General features: G+C 46.0%; 1 protein-coding gene across 14 annotated transcripts in view; it reads right to left on the bottom strand.

Moving 5' to 3' along the window:
• Nucleotides 1-7,765: 7,765 nt before the first annotated feature.
• LOC133207997 (regulator of G-protein signaling 8) overlaps nucleotides 7,766-15,150 on the bottom strand; it is a 28,855-nt gene continuing 21,470 nt past the window's right edge. For all 14 annotated transcript variants that reach the window (XM_061345538.1, XM_061345539.1, XM_061345540.1 and 11 more), the window contains 2 exons: nucleotides 11,351-11,517; nucleotides 7,766-9,078 (listed from right to left, as the gene is read on the bottom strand). In XM_061345538.1, coding sequence (XP_061201522.1) covers nucleotides 8,896-9,078; nucleotides 11,351-11,517 — 350 coding nt within the window. In that variant the 3' untranslated portion in view covers nucleotides 7,766-8,895. The remainder of the gene's footprint in view (nucleotides 9,079-11,350; nucleotides 11,518-15,150) is intronic.

Here is a 15,150-nt window from a genome sequence, read left to right as displayed (position 1 = left end):
AGGTATTTTTGTATGTTTACATAGTTTGAGTGGAATAGGAAGGGGAAGGTACAGCAATGGATGGGAAGAGAAGAGGGGCAGGGAGCTAGGCCAAACGATGGTGCTGTCATCTTGCTGCATCACAGATGTGGGCCAGGCAAGCTCACTGTGAAGCCTGACACCTGATTTATCCTAAACTGGTGGGGAACCTCATGGGTAAAACCTGAAGGCATCATTGTGTGCTCCCTGTATTGCTTCAGTGGAGAATGCCAGAAGCTGACAAGTCCCCTGGGGCTGTCTGCAGGAAATCAGTTTGCTGCTGAATGTGAAGTAGTAGAAAAGACAAATCTAAAGGCTCTGCTCATGCAGCAGCCTGTTGTTAAGCTCTACTTGTGTAAGGAGAGGTGTAGGCAAAAGAGATGGGGAAAGGGGTGTTGGCAAGGGATTACCTGTGATGAGAGGTTATTGCTGTGCAGGCAGGACTGCGGCATTGCTTGGAAGCTGGCAATAGTGCCTGAGAGTAGTGGGGAAACTGCTGAGACTGTGACAGCAGCAGAGTGTTTGCAAGGGTTCCCCAGGGAGCCACACTGCAGCTGGGTCTTGGCTACGGACACAGCTTGTGAGACAGGGACAGTCAGGGGCTGCTGTGGGATGCCAATGTCCATGTGGTTGCAGGCAAGCATTGCTCCATCTGCGTCTCCCCACCCTGGATAACACCCGTGCATTGCAGGACAGGCAGCAGCGCTTGTTGCTCGGCAGCTCCTGTGCAACAACAAGCCCTCACCCTACCCCATGGGGCTTTTAATTGATTCCCAGCAAAAGCACACGCTGTGTTCACATGAAGCATGAGAGGAAATAACTGCTCGGGAAATCTGTAGCAGTGCGGAAAGAGATTACTGAAATAAAAAAGAATTAGAATTACAAATGAGCTTTTCAAGGGGCAGCTGTTATCCACTCTGCTCACGTGCTCGCTTTGCACAGCACCAGAGCACATCTGCGTAGGGAGAGGTATCTGACAGCAGGTATTTTTAATCTTCTTTTTCTGTTCCCAGCACCTGCTCTTTAAAGGCACTGAACAGCAAAAAAAAAAACAACCCCAAACCAAAATCAAACAAGAAAGGCGATAGCTAAATATATCCTAACTAAGAGGAGAGACAGAGCAGCACTAATGGCAGATCCTTCCCTGGATGCATGCAAATTGCTTTGGCTCAGGGACAGGCTTAGAGAGAAGAAGCAGCAGATGAAAAGAAAAAGCAATAAAAGAAAGGAAGGGAATTAGGGCAAAAAGAAGGGGGGTAGAAAGAAGACAAAGGTACTGATAAATTCCACTGCACCAATTTCCAGAGAAAAGCAAGCACATTTGAATTTTGCTATTAAACACAACCCTGTGCAGATCATGCAGTGAACACTCACCTTTTGGCAAGGACAGTGGGCTGTGCACCAAATGAGGAGTACTGTTGTTGTACCCAGGGCCAGGCAAGATCCACGTTACTGCTTGCCTTCACTTACCAGACCTGCTCGGAAGATGTTCTGTGTGGCCCAACCCTCCCTCACTGATGCCCTCTCTCCAGGTGGGCAGCAGCCTCCATGGAGTTTTTGCAGCCTCACTCAACAGCAAATCTCCCTCTACACGATTTTCTAACACACAACCAACCTCCCCAGCTGTCCTCACTCCAATCTCTGCCCCTGCTAACGCCTCCCCTTCCTGCTCTAGCACCCAGGATTGCTCTCAGCTGCTGCCTACCCCTTCCCCTGCAAGCCCAGGCTCCTCCAGACTCCCTCAATTGGCCCTTGGGACTCACTGAGTTGCTCTGACTTCTGCAGCTCATGTGTGCTCTGGTCCCCATTTGCACTCTCACTGCTTGCTGAGCTGGCCCTTGCCTTTCCCATTCCTTGTTTGCCCCCATCCCACTGCCAGCCCTCACCCCGGTCTTTACTGCTGGCTGACTCACAGGCCTGAAGTCTGTTCAGATTTCTCTTCCTTGTAGTGGTCTATATCCTATTGACAATAGTTTGGACTTACCTCCCTAAACCATACATTTAGGGAGACGTAAATTGCTTCAACAGAGAACGCTGACTGCTTAGGGTTAACACATCCCTTCACTGCCCCATCCAGAATGTCTGCACGGGTGAAACCAGCACACAGAAAGATGAGGGCAGGGTCCAAGGAGACACAAAGTTCTCCCATCCTTTTCCTCCTCAACAATTCTCCTAGGAGACAGCTCTCCATCCCTAGGCTTGCAGTTCCCACTTTCCTCTTCAGACACGAAAATGTGCTCAGACACTGAGGCACAGAGCAAGTAGTCTCAGGCTGTTTTATTACGTCCTCGTGGTCTCTATACAGTACAGGTGAATAACACTTTACAATGTGGTGACAAGACTCAGTGGAAATGTCATGGCCAGTTGGACATCTGGTATGGCTGAGGAGCTTCTCCAGCCTTGTAGGGGAAGGTGAGCCTAGAAACAAGCAGCTAATGCAGAGGGAAGGTCAAACTGAACCCAAGCCAGTGCCTTTTCCCTGAATGGGAAGGAATCAGATTAAACAGCCCACATGTCCTGCTCAAACAGCTCCTGCTGTTATCTACCAGTACCAGCAGCACTCAGACACTTTGGAGGCAATTACAGCATCAGGACCTAATTAAAATTAAAATGTGGTTTAGAGGTCTTAAAAAAGCTGGTCTTTTTACTCAGGTACCTGGTGGTTCTCCTCTGAGTTTACTCTATGGAGTAATGCCCTCCTAAATCTCTTCTGAACCACCCACAAGCATGTTTCCTAAGAAAAAAGACATCTTTATTATCTTAGACACCCTTATTTGATGCTGTTGGGTTTGGAGTCTGGGCCTGAGGGCCCCTTCTGGCCGATGGGACACTGCCAGCCCACTAAAGATGGAGGTGCCTGAGAGCTTAAAGAAAAGTCTGAACTGTGCATGTCTGATTTGGGTTGCTTGTAGAAGAAGCGGGAGAGAGGGTATAGGAAGACAAGATACTTCAATCATGGTTTTTGAGGAAGGGGGATCTACCCAAGGGTGTACTTGTACCCTGATCTCTTCATTACAGAGGTCTGCGTAAATAAACATGACACAAGATGCCTCCTTCCCCTTGCTGTTTTTTAGCTGGTGACTGCAGGCACTGATAGAACAATGTGAAGACATTTATCTTAGGATGAACACCATTATCTATGCTGTAAATGCAAAGATGAGCAGCTCTCATCTGTCACGTTTTACACCCAGCCTGGGGCATGTAGCACAAGATGCAAACTAGGAGTTGGGGGGACAAATAGTTCATGCTGCACTTGGTCCCCATACCTTTCTGACATGCCAGGTCCCTCCAGGGGCAGGCACTGCCTTTTCTTCTTCTGTGCCTTTTTACCAGAAATGTTGATTTTATTTTTTTTCAATTATAAGCTCATCCCCTTTTGCTATGCCCTCAGTTCCCTGAACGCCAGTTGAGTTTACTGCAGTGTCAGATTAGAGATACAGCCCTCCAGTAAAACCAAGAGGAGGCACAGAGCAGAACGACTGACTTTACTAAGTAAATACAACACACACCCCTTTATTTACACTCTTTTTTACATCAGAAAGCCAAGAGGAAGCACAGCATTGACCTTGTTGAAGCAGCTGCTGTCTCAACTAGTCAGCCCCTGCCACAAGTGCAACACATGGAGCATAGCTGGAAGACACCATTCCAGGGACAAGACAAGCCTCTGCAAAGCCCAAGGGGTGTGTGGTAGAGAAAAGCATTCTGGTCTAGCAGCAAAACGTACTTTAATTCCAGTTCTGTGATATAATGCTTTGATGCCAGAGAAAACAGTATCAAGGAAGAAGACAGCAGCCCCAGGAATGAAAGATAATGTAGAAACTGTGTGAAGCAATTTCTTCTTATATAATGGGAAAGGAATAGTTATTAGGAGCTTCATAGTGACAGCAGGAGGTATGTAGGAGAGAGATGGCAAGATCAGAGACAAGTGTCTCGGGAAGTAAAAGGCAAAGGAGAGTGGAGGGATAGATGGGGATGGAGGGTATGCAAACAGGGAGGCATGGGAGGAGGTTATGTGAGATTCAAGCTCAGATGAATGGAGGCAAACAGTGCTGGCGGAGAGAAAGGTTTGCATGAACAGGAGTGCTTCAGGGAGTAAACTCTAAGAGGAAGGAAGAAGGAAGACCATGTAGACAGGACTGAAAGGGAGAGAAGAGTCTGGAGGGAGAAGCAAGAGGCCCCCAGGGAAGGGAAAGCTTGCACTAGCGGGTGAGAGGCACTCCAGGACTGGCATGAGGTATGGTTTGCTATTGCTCTGAATGCTGTAAACATTTTGGTTTTGTGTCTATCAGTGAACATTCAGTTCAGTTTGATACATGTGCTCTTATGGGTAACTGGAAGCCTAACAGAGTTTTACATCTCTTATTACTAGTCAAACATACACACAAGGCAAACACAACACTGGGCTAAAAATCTTCTTTTGTGTTATTTATGCCTAATTGTCCTATTTTAACATGCACATCTATGTCTTGGAAAAGCTTCTCTAGTAGGAGACACTAAATAACATACACTTGAAGTCACATGCACTCTCACCCACCCACACCTGCAGACACACACACTTATGTCCACCTCCTGCTTAGACTAGCAGAACTTTGCCCTTCACACCTTCCCAGCGTGGAAGGCAGGAACCCATTGGTACATTAACAAGTCCAGTAAAAGCGATGGAAATTGTCCCAAACCTGGCTGGTGGACCGAAGTAGGAGAAAGTCAAAGCAGACTGGGGTTCTGCATCTGCTTCTGGAATTAAGAACACCTGAAGCTTATAGACAATCTCTAAACACTTCTTCCCTTTTGCTGTCAAAGGACTTGGGAACTGACTGGATACATGCCAGCAAACACACAGAATAAAAAGAGCTGAGCAAAACAATTATTTTTCCTCTCTTCATGTGATGGCATACACTGACATGACTTGGAACAGGAAGAAAATGTTGGAGGTGTGTGCTTGTGGAGAGGGGAAATAGGGTTTGTAAGTCATGAATATCCCGTTCACATCAGTTAAGAGATGAATCAAAGATAGGATATTTGTCCTTGAAGGGAATTAGTCATCACTCAGTGCTTTCTGAAGCTTTGGCTCAGTCATTATTTCCTTAATTTCTCCTGGTTTAAGGGGAAGAGCTATAGCTGCCTATTTTAATTCACTTCAGACTGACATTTGGCATGAAAGAAGCAGCTGGTGCCAATTTCTTGGTTTAAAAAAAAAAACACCCAACCAAACCAACTTTAAATAACTAGTTTGCTTTCCTTCAAGAAATACAAACTGTAAGAGAAGCAACAAAAATAACGACGATAGACTCATGTGCATCAGACAATCCGTTTGGTCTACTCTATGCTTATAGGAAATTTGCCATGGAGGATATTATCTGGCACCAATTTAATGGGAAAAACACTTCTATCAGCCAGCATGATAGAGTTCCTGTCTCTCAGCAACTGCATCTCTGAATAAACCTGCTCAAAGCTATTCCTCTGGTGGATGGGGAGAGAGGGGAGCTTGGTTTTTATAGGATGTTGGTTACTTTAAAGTTTTTCCACAAGTTCAGTCATTAACTGAAAGGATGACAGCACCAACACTGGAGGAGCTTGCTGAGAAATGTTACCTCCTGGGCTTCTGAAGTCACACTCTGAACAGAACCAGCCTTTGTAGCCATCAGGGAAGCCTCACTTCTGAGTTTCTGTTCCTCATTCCTTGACACAAATATCTTATTTCTGCTGTTTCCTCATCACCTTCTTTTTCTGTGACCCTCACCATCATGGGTGGCTCAAGCCCACGTTGCTGAAAAACCTCTTCTGGGATGCATCAGCTGGCACTAGAGGTCAGCAACGTCAAAGCCCACCCAGAAGACGTATCAGTGGCTTTAAGAATGCCATAAAGCACTTAACATGATGTTTCTGCCTTCTCTTTAAAAGCAGTGACTTGCATAAGCCTGCTGCAGCTGTCCCCTACATCCAGGGCAGCACTGGAATGCTTTTTGCATTCTCTGCAATCAAGAGGAGGCTGAAATGGAGGAAAGCAGGGCCTTTCCTTCATCCCTTGCAACACAACTTGTTTGACACCACAGCATTGGGAAGCTGAGCTGCTGTGTTGCAGTGGTTGGATCACCAGTCACTGTGCCATTTCGTGGTCACACTGACACTGGTTACAACTGGCACCAGGAGGTATCTCAGGGGGAAATATTTCAGCCAAAGCAACCTGTACCCCTGAGAGATCCCAGTACAGCCTGTGTTATACAGGTGTAGCAGACATAGTGTTCCTTGGTGAGTTCTTCTAGTCCCTCCTCACATTCAGTGGCTTTGCATCCTCTCTTGCATGTCAAGCATTGTTTCACCTCAATGTGGGGTGGTTTGCCCACCTCTTTTCCTTTCACCTGTAACAGGAGGTTATATGTATAAATGATGTGACTCTGTTCCACCTCCTATAGTCCAGATATCATCAGGGACAGCCGCTGGATGCTTGCCTCTATATCCTTTGCTTCTGCCTTTGACTTCTTCCAAAGCATTGCACAGGTTTCCCCAGACACCTGTACCACTAGACCTGTTTGCAAGGTACCTTGTTTGCCATAAAGCTATGGGCCTGTGAACAGGTGGCCAGTTGAGCTGCTGCATGATGTAGACCCCTTGAATGAATCATGGCAAATCTGGGGCATTTTCCAGACCTTGCTCATTGCCTGCAAAGAAGTTTGCATGGAGCCGCCACAGTGAAATTTTCAAAGTAATGTCCAGATCTGGAGCTTTGTCTCTCTGAACACACGGCATTATGGACCTCACGTACCTCAACAGTTTCAGTTGTGCCATTGAGCATGGCTGCAGAATGCTACATCTCTCAACATGCTTCAGACCCTGCTTCTCAGGTTACCTTGCAGGGGCAGAGGACAGCCAGGAACACTGGCTCAGGATGCCAGAGCCTGCTGTTCTTTCTGGCCAGTCCTCAGAACAAGGTAACTGGAGATGGTATTTGCCTACCAAAGAACTGGAGAATTCTAGAGATGGCCAAGCAGGTACTGAAAAGCAGGTTTCCCTACTGACATAAATCTTGCACTTGCACTGAACTTAGACTTTAGTGTCATAGAAACCACAGGAATACACCTCCAAAATAAACAAGTATGTTTACCACCTCTATCTTGTTTCTAAACTTATTTGTCCTAATGTCCTGCACAGTATCATTACAAAAAGCCTCAAAACCTGTTTCCTACCTAAAGCAGGCTTTAATATCCTATCCAAGCAGGTTTTTGTATCTTCTTCCATACACATTATGCTTAACTTCAGAATTCATTCTACCTTGTTTACACCACATTACACTAAGTATCACCAGCTTTCTGATGTATCAAACCTACCCACCACCCTCAACTAGAGCAGGTCTACAGCCTCTGATCTGTGGATGCTTGAGAAGGAAAAGATCCAAGGGGTCACTCTCCAGGCCTTCATAAAACTAAGTAAATAAACCTCTGGTCTGTAGGCTCAAATGCACGGACAGGCTGTCTGCTTCTCCACTAGAAAATATTGCAAGAATCTGGCATCTGATAAGCTAGAACAGCAATGCCGTAGAAATGGGGCCTTCAGATGGTATTATTGCACAGCACAGAGGAGGTGCTACACAACTGGCATCTGCACATAGCCTTCTCCCACAGCTGTCTATCCAGGCTATGGGAGAAGGGCCAAAGAACACTTCACACATCACTTCACACACAGACACTCATCCTGCTCACTGCATGTTTCCCTGTGTCCTGTTTTTAAGCAAGCACCATGCAGAGAAGTCTCTGTTTCAGCAGATCTTTACATGGTATTGAACCCACAGTGGACAACTGGTAGGTAACAACTACAGTCAATGATCAGCAAATGACAAAAATGTAATTGTGATTTTTCATGTTATCTCTCCCTGCTATGCAGATGTAGTATCTCCCTACAGATACTACATGAACAATGCTATCTGCCATAGAAGACAGGTCTTGTGCTCTTTGTACATCTCAGCATGGGGCAGATGGGACAGTCCTTCTCTCAACTCTTTCCTAATGGCAGGTCATTCTTGAGAACCCACCAAGCCTGTTAATGTAATGGTGGCTAGGAACCTCTTTGTCTTAGGTTTTGGGGCAGTGCCTAGCACAATACAGTCTGAATGATGACAGGGGTCCTGAGGCTGAACTACAGCACAAATAAATGCTATTAATGAAAACCAGTCATTTTCCCTAGAAGACTTGCCTGACCAGGTCTAGTGAGAGCTTTTGGGATACATTCCTCATGAAAAAAAAAAAATAGCTCCTTGACAGTTGTATGGAAAATAACTCTTAATCTCCATCCCTGGGAGATAAGGGGCTGTGACAGGATAGCAGCTGGTGTTACAAGGTGTGCAATCAAAATGGGAAGGTGAGCTGAGTTCATTGATGGTTTCCACTCTGGGAAGCAGCATGAATCATGTGCCTTTGTCTTCTCTCCCCCTCCTCATGGTCCCTGGATTCAGACCCCAGCAGCCAGCGTGGGAGACAATGCTTCAGACTGGACTTGGCTTCACACATTTCGCAACTGCCCTTAGGGCCCTTCCAAACACAGGGGAGAGGTGAGAGCCAGGGAGAGGTCTGGAAGGATGGAAAGGTGCAATGGCATTATTTACACACAAACCAGCATAGTAATTTCAAAGGAAACTTCCCAACAGATGACCCCATGACTAGAAAGGTTTATGGGTTTGTGCTAGAGGGGCAACAACTGCAAGGTGCTACCACTAACCAAAAAAAAAGCACAGAAAGAGTCCTAATACCACATCTGGATCACACTCTGGAATCTCTTCTTCCCTTTCTCCCTCTTTTCTCATTCCCACACCAAAAAGTTTCACATTTAGACATGGTTTCTCGCTGTTGTGGGAAGCACATGGTTTCTCAGGGCCCCATCGCTGCTTTAACTGAGCCTCCTCTGGGTTTGAGACAGCAGGTCTGTGTAAATTTTGGACCTCAGGAACCTGGGGTAAGAGTCTTTCTCCATCAGGCTGTGCACCTTCCCCTGGGCTTGGTCAAAGCAAGAGAGGGAGGGCTCCTGCATATTTCTTCTTGTCAGCTCCCGTGTCTGGAAGTCTATGTTCACCTGGGAAAAGTAGCAGAAGAGAGTTTGGTACCGAGTGACCGGTTTGCCTCCTTCAAATGGCACATTTGTCTCATCTATGGCTGTAAAAGCAGTAACAGAACTAACGTCCTCTCTCATCCATGCCTAAACAGCCTGCTGAACTCTGAGGGGTTTAGCAGTCCAACATATAAATCCTGCCCCAAATTTGGAAAAGCTGAATGAGATTTACAGTGACCTGAGGACTTCTGAAATCAAATTACTTTTATTCAGGCTCTTAAGCAGGCCCCTTTATTCTGCTCTCGTGAGACCTCACCTGGAGTATTTTGTACAGTTCTGGTGTCCTCAACATAAAAAGGACATGGAACTGTTGGAACAAGTCCAGAGGAGGGCCACGAGGATGATCAGGGGACTGGAGCACCTCCCGTATGAAGATCAGCTGAGAAAGTTGGGGCTGTTCAGCCTGGAGAAGAGAAGGCTGCATGGAGACCTCACAGCAGCCTTCCAGTATCTGAAGGGGGCCTATAGGAATGCTGGGGAGGGACTCTTCATTAGGGACTGTAGTGATAGGACAAGGGGTAATGGGTTCAAACTTAAACAGGGGAAGTTTAGATTGGCTATAAGGAGGAAATTCTTTCCTGTTAGGGTGGTGAGGCACTGGAATGGGTTGCCCAAGGAGGTTGTGAATGCTCCATCCCTGGCAGTGTTCAAGACCAGGTTGGACGAGGCCTTGGGTGACATGATTTAGTGCGAGGTGTCCCTGCCCATGGCAGGGGGGTTGGAACTTGATGATCTTAAGGTCCTTTCCAACCCTAACTATTCTATGATTCTATGATTCTATTCTATGTAGCAGATCTTCTAAAAATGCTGACTCAGCCTAACCTCTCTCCTGTTGATCAAGATTTCTCTGGTCCCTTTATTCTTCAGTACAGCCCAATATAAGGGTGGCTGAACTTTTAGGTGGGTTTATACTATTACTACATTCTTACTAAATAATTTTAAACTTCATTGTTATGGATTGTTTGATTTTTCCTGTAACAGCTTCATGTTACAATATCTCAAGTGAGGACTTGGTAAAATAAACCGCCCTCATGTTATGACTGCTGTTTGTTTGCAAAGCCAACAATGTCAGTTTTCCTGTTTTCTTTCCCTGTTGAAGCAGTCAGCATTTGTTATGGTTATGGTATAAAACTTGGGTGAAAATATGTTATTTGTTGTTATTAACCCAGTGTCCAGTCTTCAAGGCGTCTAAAAAGTAAAGCTGTCTGTCTTAGCTCAGATCACATCTATATAGATTAACTCTCTGTATCACTTAAGGGTCATTTCACATTCCAGCATGCCAAAATAATGAAAACAGGACCAAATTTTAGGAAAGACCTCATCCAACCTGCACTCACATTTCTAATCCAGATTCAGCCCTGCAATCCTGAAAATCTCACCCAGCTTCAGGAGTAACAGCAGGAAGATGCTCACTGAGGGTGATGGGGATTGAAGCGTGTCCCTAGACACCCACATCCCCTTGCTGTGGGTGCTTCTCCATGGCCTTGCAATAGCCTTTCTAGTTCAAAGATGGAGTAAAGAGAGCCCTTATACAGGGATCCCCTCACAGGCATGTGTGCTGTGACAAGCACCCATGCAGTCTACCAGAGGACCACCGTGAGAGAGCAGGTGCAGTAATCACCCTCCTGGCTGTGTTATGAATACAGTAACACAGCCCAACATCACGATGCAGGATCTGACAGTCACATAGACTGACAGTACTTGAAAGAGGACTTAACTCCAACCTTCGGGCTGTTACTGCACTTTTTGTTCAGCTGAGTTACTGATCCATCTTTTAGGAGGTCTAGTTGAGTTGGGAGTTAGTCAGCAGGTAAGTACCCTTCCCCAGAGAGTCAACAAGTTAGTCATTTGTGGGATGCTTCTGTGCAAAATGTCCTGCAAGAAATGAGCCCAATAGCCTGCTCAGGGATTGATAGTAAATGAGAGGAGCAAGGTGAAATACTCCTAGGAAGCTCATAGAGGTTATGAAATGTAGGTTGCGGTTGCCAGTGAACTCACTGGCTGTGACTAATTTAGCATCATCAGAGTGGCTGCCCTCACCATGGGATGAGTCATGGTGAGCAGAGGCAGTTATAGCAGAAGGATGGCATTCCCATCCTTCTTATCCTTTCCTCACCATCACCTCTGGGAGGAGAGGGAGAGCTCCCCGGCACCCTGCAAGTCCCTGTTGGGGGAAGTGAACCTGCTTCTTGTGCCACAGGGATGCTGTGCCTGCCCAGGGTGCTGGCATACCCACCTCTCGAGGAGCCTGCACATCAATGAACTCCTCAAAGATCCGCTGAGCCTTTGAGGCCAGCTTGGCTGCTGAGCGGGTCTTCTTGAAGTCCTCACAGGCAAGCCAGAACTCCAAGTTTTCCTCACTGAACTCCGTCTTCAAGAAAGCACGGAAAGCAGCCAGCCCATCTGCAAGAGAGACGTGGGAATTACAGCAGGAGAAGAAAGAGGGTGGGGAGCAGTCTCTTTAATAGACATTGCTGTGGTTTAGCCCAGACAGTAACTCAAAACTGCACAGCCGTTCGCTCACCTTCCTCTTTCCCCCCCTGCTCCTGGCAGGATGGGGAGGAGAATTGAAAGAATGTAAATCCCACTAGTTGAGATAAGAACAGTCCAGTAACTAAGGTATAATACAAACCCACTACTACTAATAAGGGAAATAAAGAACTAAGAGAATATAAAACTAAGAAGGGAAAGGAAAAAAACAACAAACACAGGTGATGCACAATACAACTGCTCACCACCCGCTGCCTACTGATATCCAGCCCAACCTGAGCAGTGATCTGGGCCCTCCAGGTGACTCCCCCGCATTATATAGTGGGCATGACATGCTGTGGTATGGAATACCCCTTTGGCTAGTTTGGGTCAGGTGTTCTGTCTCTACTTCCTCCCAGCTTCTTGTGCCCCTCCTCACTGGCACAGCATGAGAGACGGAAAAGTCCTTGGTGAGGGTATGCATTACTTAGCAACAACCAAAAAAGTCAGTGTGTTGTCAGCATTGTTCTCAGACTAAAGCTGAAACACAGTACTGCACCAGCTACTAGGAAGGAGAAAAATAACTGTTAAGCTGAACTCAGGACAGACATCTTTCCATCCAACCCTGCCTAGTAAGGACCGTTTGATTTTTCTCCCCAGGTCTGTGATCCCAGAATGTGTTCATAACTTACACTGTCACATCAGCTGGACTCTTGTGAGCTGCCACAAAGACAAACATCCTTTGCTGTCACTCTGAAAAAGTGGTTTACTAGCTACCAGAGCAAAAGGCTATTTTTTAAGACTGGGGCATCTAACCTTTGTAAAGTTCTTCTTGAAAACATCAGGCTTCAATGATACAGTCTCTTTGCCACAGCATCTTGTGCATGTTAACGCAACACTCTGTGATGTCTTATCTGTCATTAAGAAAAACCTTTAATAAAACATCTGTAGACTTGTCTCCTATGTTTTCTGTCACTTTGCTTTATTGCCTTGTGACATATTTTTAGTTCAGATTTAAAAAGAGGAAGGATCTTGAAGAGTCTGTTACAGCTACAATAAAGGGAAGAGGGAAAAGGACATGGCATAATTACTACTTGTCTAGTAGGGGGTAAAAGTGTTCTTACCGGTTGCTAATGCTTAGCAATTGTGACATTGCAGTAATGTAATCTGAGTCAGCCAGGACAGATTAGAAATAAGGAAAGATTTATTAGGCAATCTGTGTCCTCTTAAACCCCTGCCTGGCTGTATTTATGGACACAGCTATTGTATTTTATTTCCTTTCCCTGAATGGCACCAGTAGAGTTGAAGTAGCTGAAGGATTCACACATTCCCTTTTCTTTCCTTTAGCCTTGGGATAAATTTGGCTCCTAAATTTTGGTTTGTTGTTTTGCTTTGGTGGTTTTGTTGTTTGTGGTTTTGTTTTTTTCTTTCCCAGTAATATATTTCTAACTTTTCCTGGTCTTTTTCTATAGGGTCTGAGTATTTGTACATCATGACTGGAAACCTCTTGAGTCAACACTGGTTATTTCCAAGCAAGTGTCTAAAAATACTGATGGAATTGGGAATGCACTTGGCAAGATCAGACTCCCCAGAAGGATGAGAGGAGCAAGCACATGTGTGCCTGGCAGGGATGGAGAAAGGCTAACAGGGGGTTGCAGGACCTGAACTGCTGCAATGCTGTGGGTTGGAGGCTCCATGTGTCTTCTTTGCTGTGAGAGATCTCGGCAGAGCTGCTGTCCTCCTGTCTCTCCTGGCAGGGGGCATGGGAGCTGAGACAGACCCCAAGGAGCAACAGTAGATGCTTGGTGCAGGTCATTTTCACACATTCACAGCAAGCTCAAGCCCAAACCCACTAGAGACAGGGGCTGACCATGTCACAGGACCCATCATAAACTCCCTAGAAGCTTTGTTCTTGCCTACACTAAATATGGGAGGAGAAGCAGTAATGTAACACTGCCCTTTTTCTCCCTTGTATGTCCTAATCTTGTTCCTGCTTCTCTTGTTTGTGGTAATAACTTGGAATATGGAGATATTTTTCAGCTGTATGTCCTGAGCCTCAAGCCCTAAGAAAAGGCCCTGGGTGTTGAACAGCAACTAACAATGCTATTTCTGGCTGCGCATAAGTCAGCGGAGATGTCCAACTGCCCAGATTCTCAAAGTGAAAGGCAGAGAAGATATTAGGTCAGACAGGACCAAACTGAAGGCTAAACCTCTCCATACTATGTTTCTCAAGGCTCCTTTGTTAATGGGGTCTGCACTGCTAACTAGTCCATGGGCAGTCCATGTTACAAAGAGCACAGCAATCGGTGACTAAAATAGGTGCATCCCATCTCAGCTATGCTTGCTGCTTCTGTCAGCTCCAGTAGGGCAAGAAATAGCTGTATCATACCAACTTGTCCTGCCACTTCTTAATTAATGCCCTTTTAGGAGATCAGGTTTTCAGACTGCTGCTGTGGACAAAACCAGGGCTCTTGTCCATGAGCACTGCAGAACAATTAACAGTGCAAATTGTGGGTTCAAGCCTGGGGCAATAAGTGACATTAGCCCTGGCAAAGCCGGCAGAGCAGAGTGCCAAAGGCATTGAGCATCTCAGTGCCAAAGGCTTTGAGCATCTCAGTGAGTAGACAAATGCAGTGAATGAGAGATATTTTAGGGCTGTTCCCCTTCCTGTATCCTAGAAGACAGAAAAATATTTCAAAACCTGTGTCCTCCTTAATACCTACATAATTCACGGGGTCTGTGGCGGGAGCAAGTGGAGGACTTGGGAGCAAGGAGCAGGAATTCTTTGCAGGAGGAAAAGGAGAAGACATAGCAGCAGACTGACACGTTTGAGAAAGAAGAAAGCACAAAAGTGAGAAAGCTGCAGTTCCCCGAGAGGTATGTCATTTTATCTATCACATCCTAGGGAGTTTGACAAATATTCCAGCACCCAAGCTCACTGCTGTGACTATACATGCTCTACTGTGTGTCCCTGTAGAGGTCTTGCTCCCCTTTTTCTGTCCTGGTCTTTTTTCTTCCCTCCCCTTTCCCTGACAACATCCCCTGAGCACCAGGACTGACAAAGGATCAGCAGGAACGGTAGCTTTGCATGGCAAATATAATATCTGCAAAACATACCACCTGTAAAATATGATACTGGCTAAAAGAAGGGGACATTACAATTGATGCAGTGAGGAAGGAGTTTGCTTCAGCCCTGCACTGGAGAGCAGCCGAAGCAGGTCTCCCCTGGGAACAGGAGGTTTCTGTATGCTCTGCCTCATGTCCTCATGTCAATCAGCTCCTTTTTATCTTAAAGTAAGTTTAAGCAGCGGATAGATTAATAGTGTCTGGCAGTTCTCCTCTTTATATAGTCCTGTTGTGCCCTTCTCACAGCCTTTGGGGAGACAGAAATTATAAGCCTGGACCTGGGAATTCCTTGCTGGAATTTGACCTTGCTGGATGTTGATTTTAATCTCCTCCTGCCCATGAAGGCTATCAAGGAAGCATTGCTCATGAATGATCAGTATTTTAAGGCTCATCTCACCCATCTGGGCAGTGTTTTTACTGAGGCAACCAGAACAGAATTGC

Source organism: Neopsephotus bourkii, unplaced genomic scaffold, assembly GCF_033783945.1.
Source record: "Neopsephotus bourkii isolate Nb327-2 ecotype Australia unplaced genomic scaffold, CSIRO-AGI_Nbou_v1 NB_234, whole genome shotgun sequence".
NCBI lineage: Eukaryota > Metazoa > Chordata > Aves > Psittaciformes > Psittacidae > Neopsephotus > Neopsephotus bourkii.
Note: the sequence above shows the minus strand (reverse complement) of the source record. Positions and strands in the feature narration are given on the sequence as shown.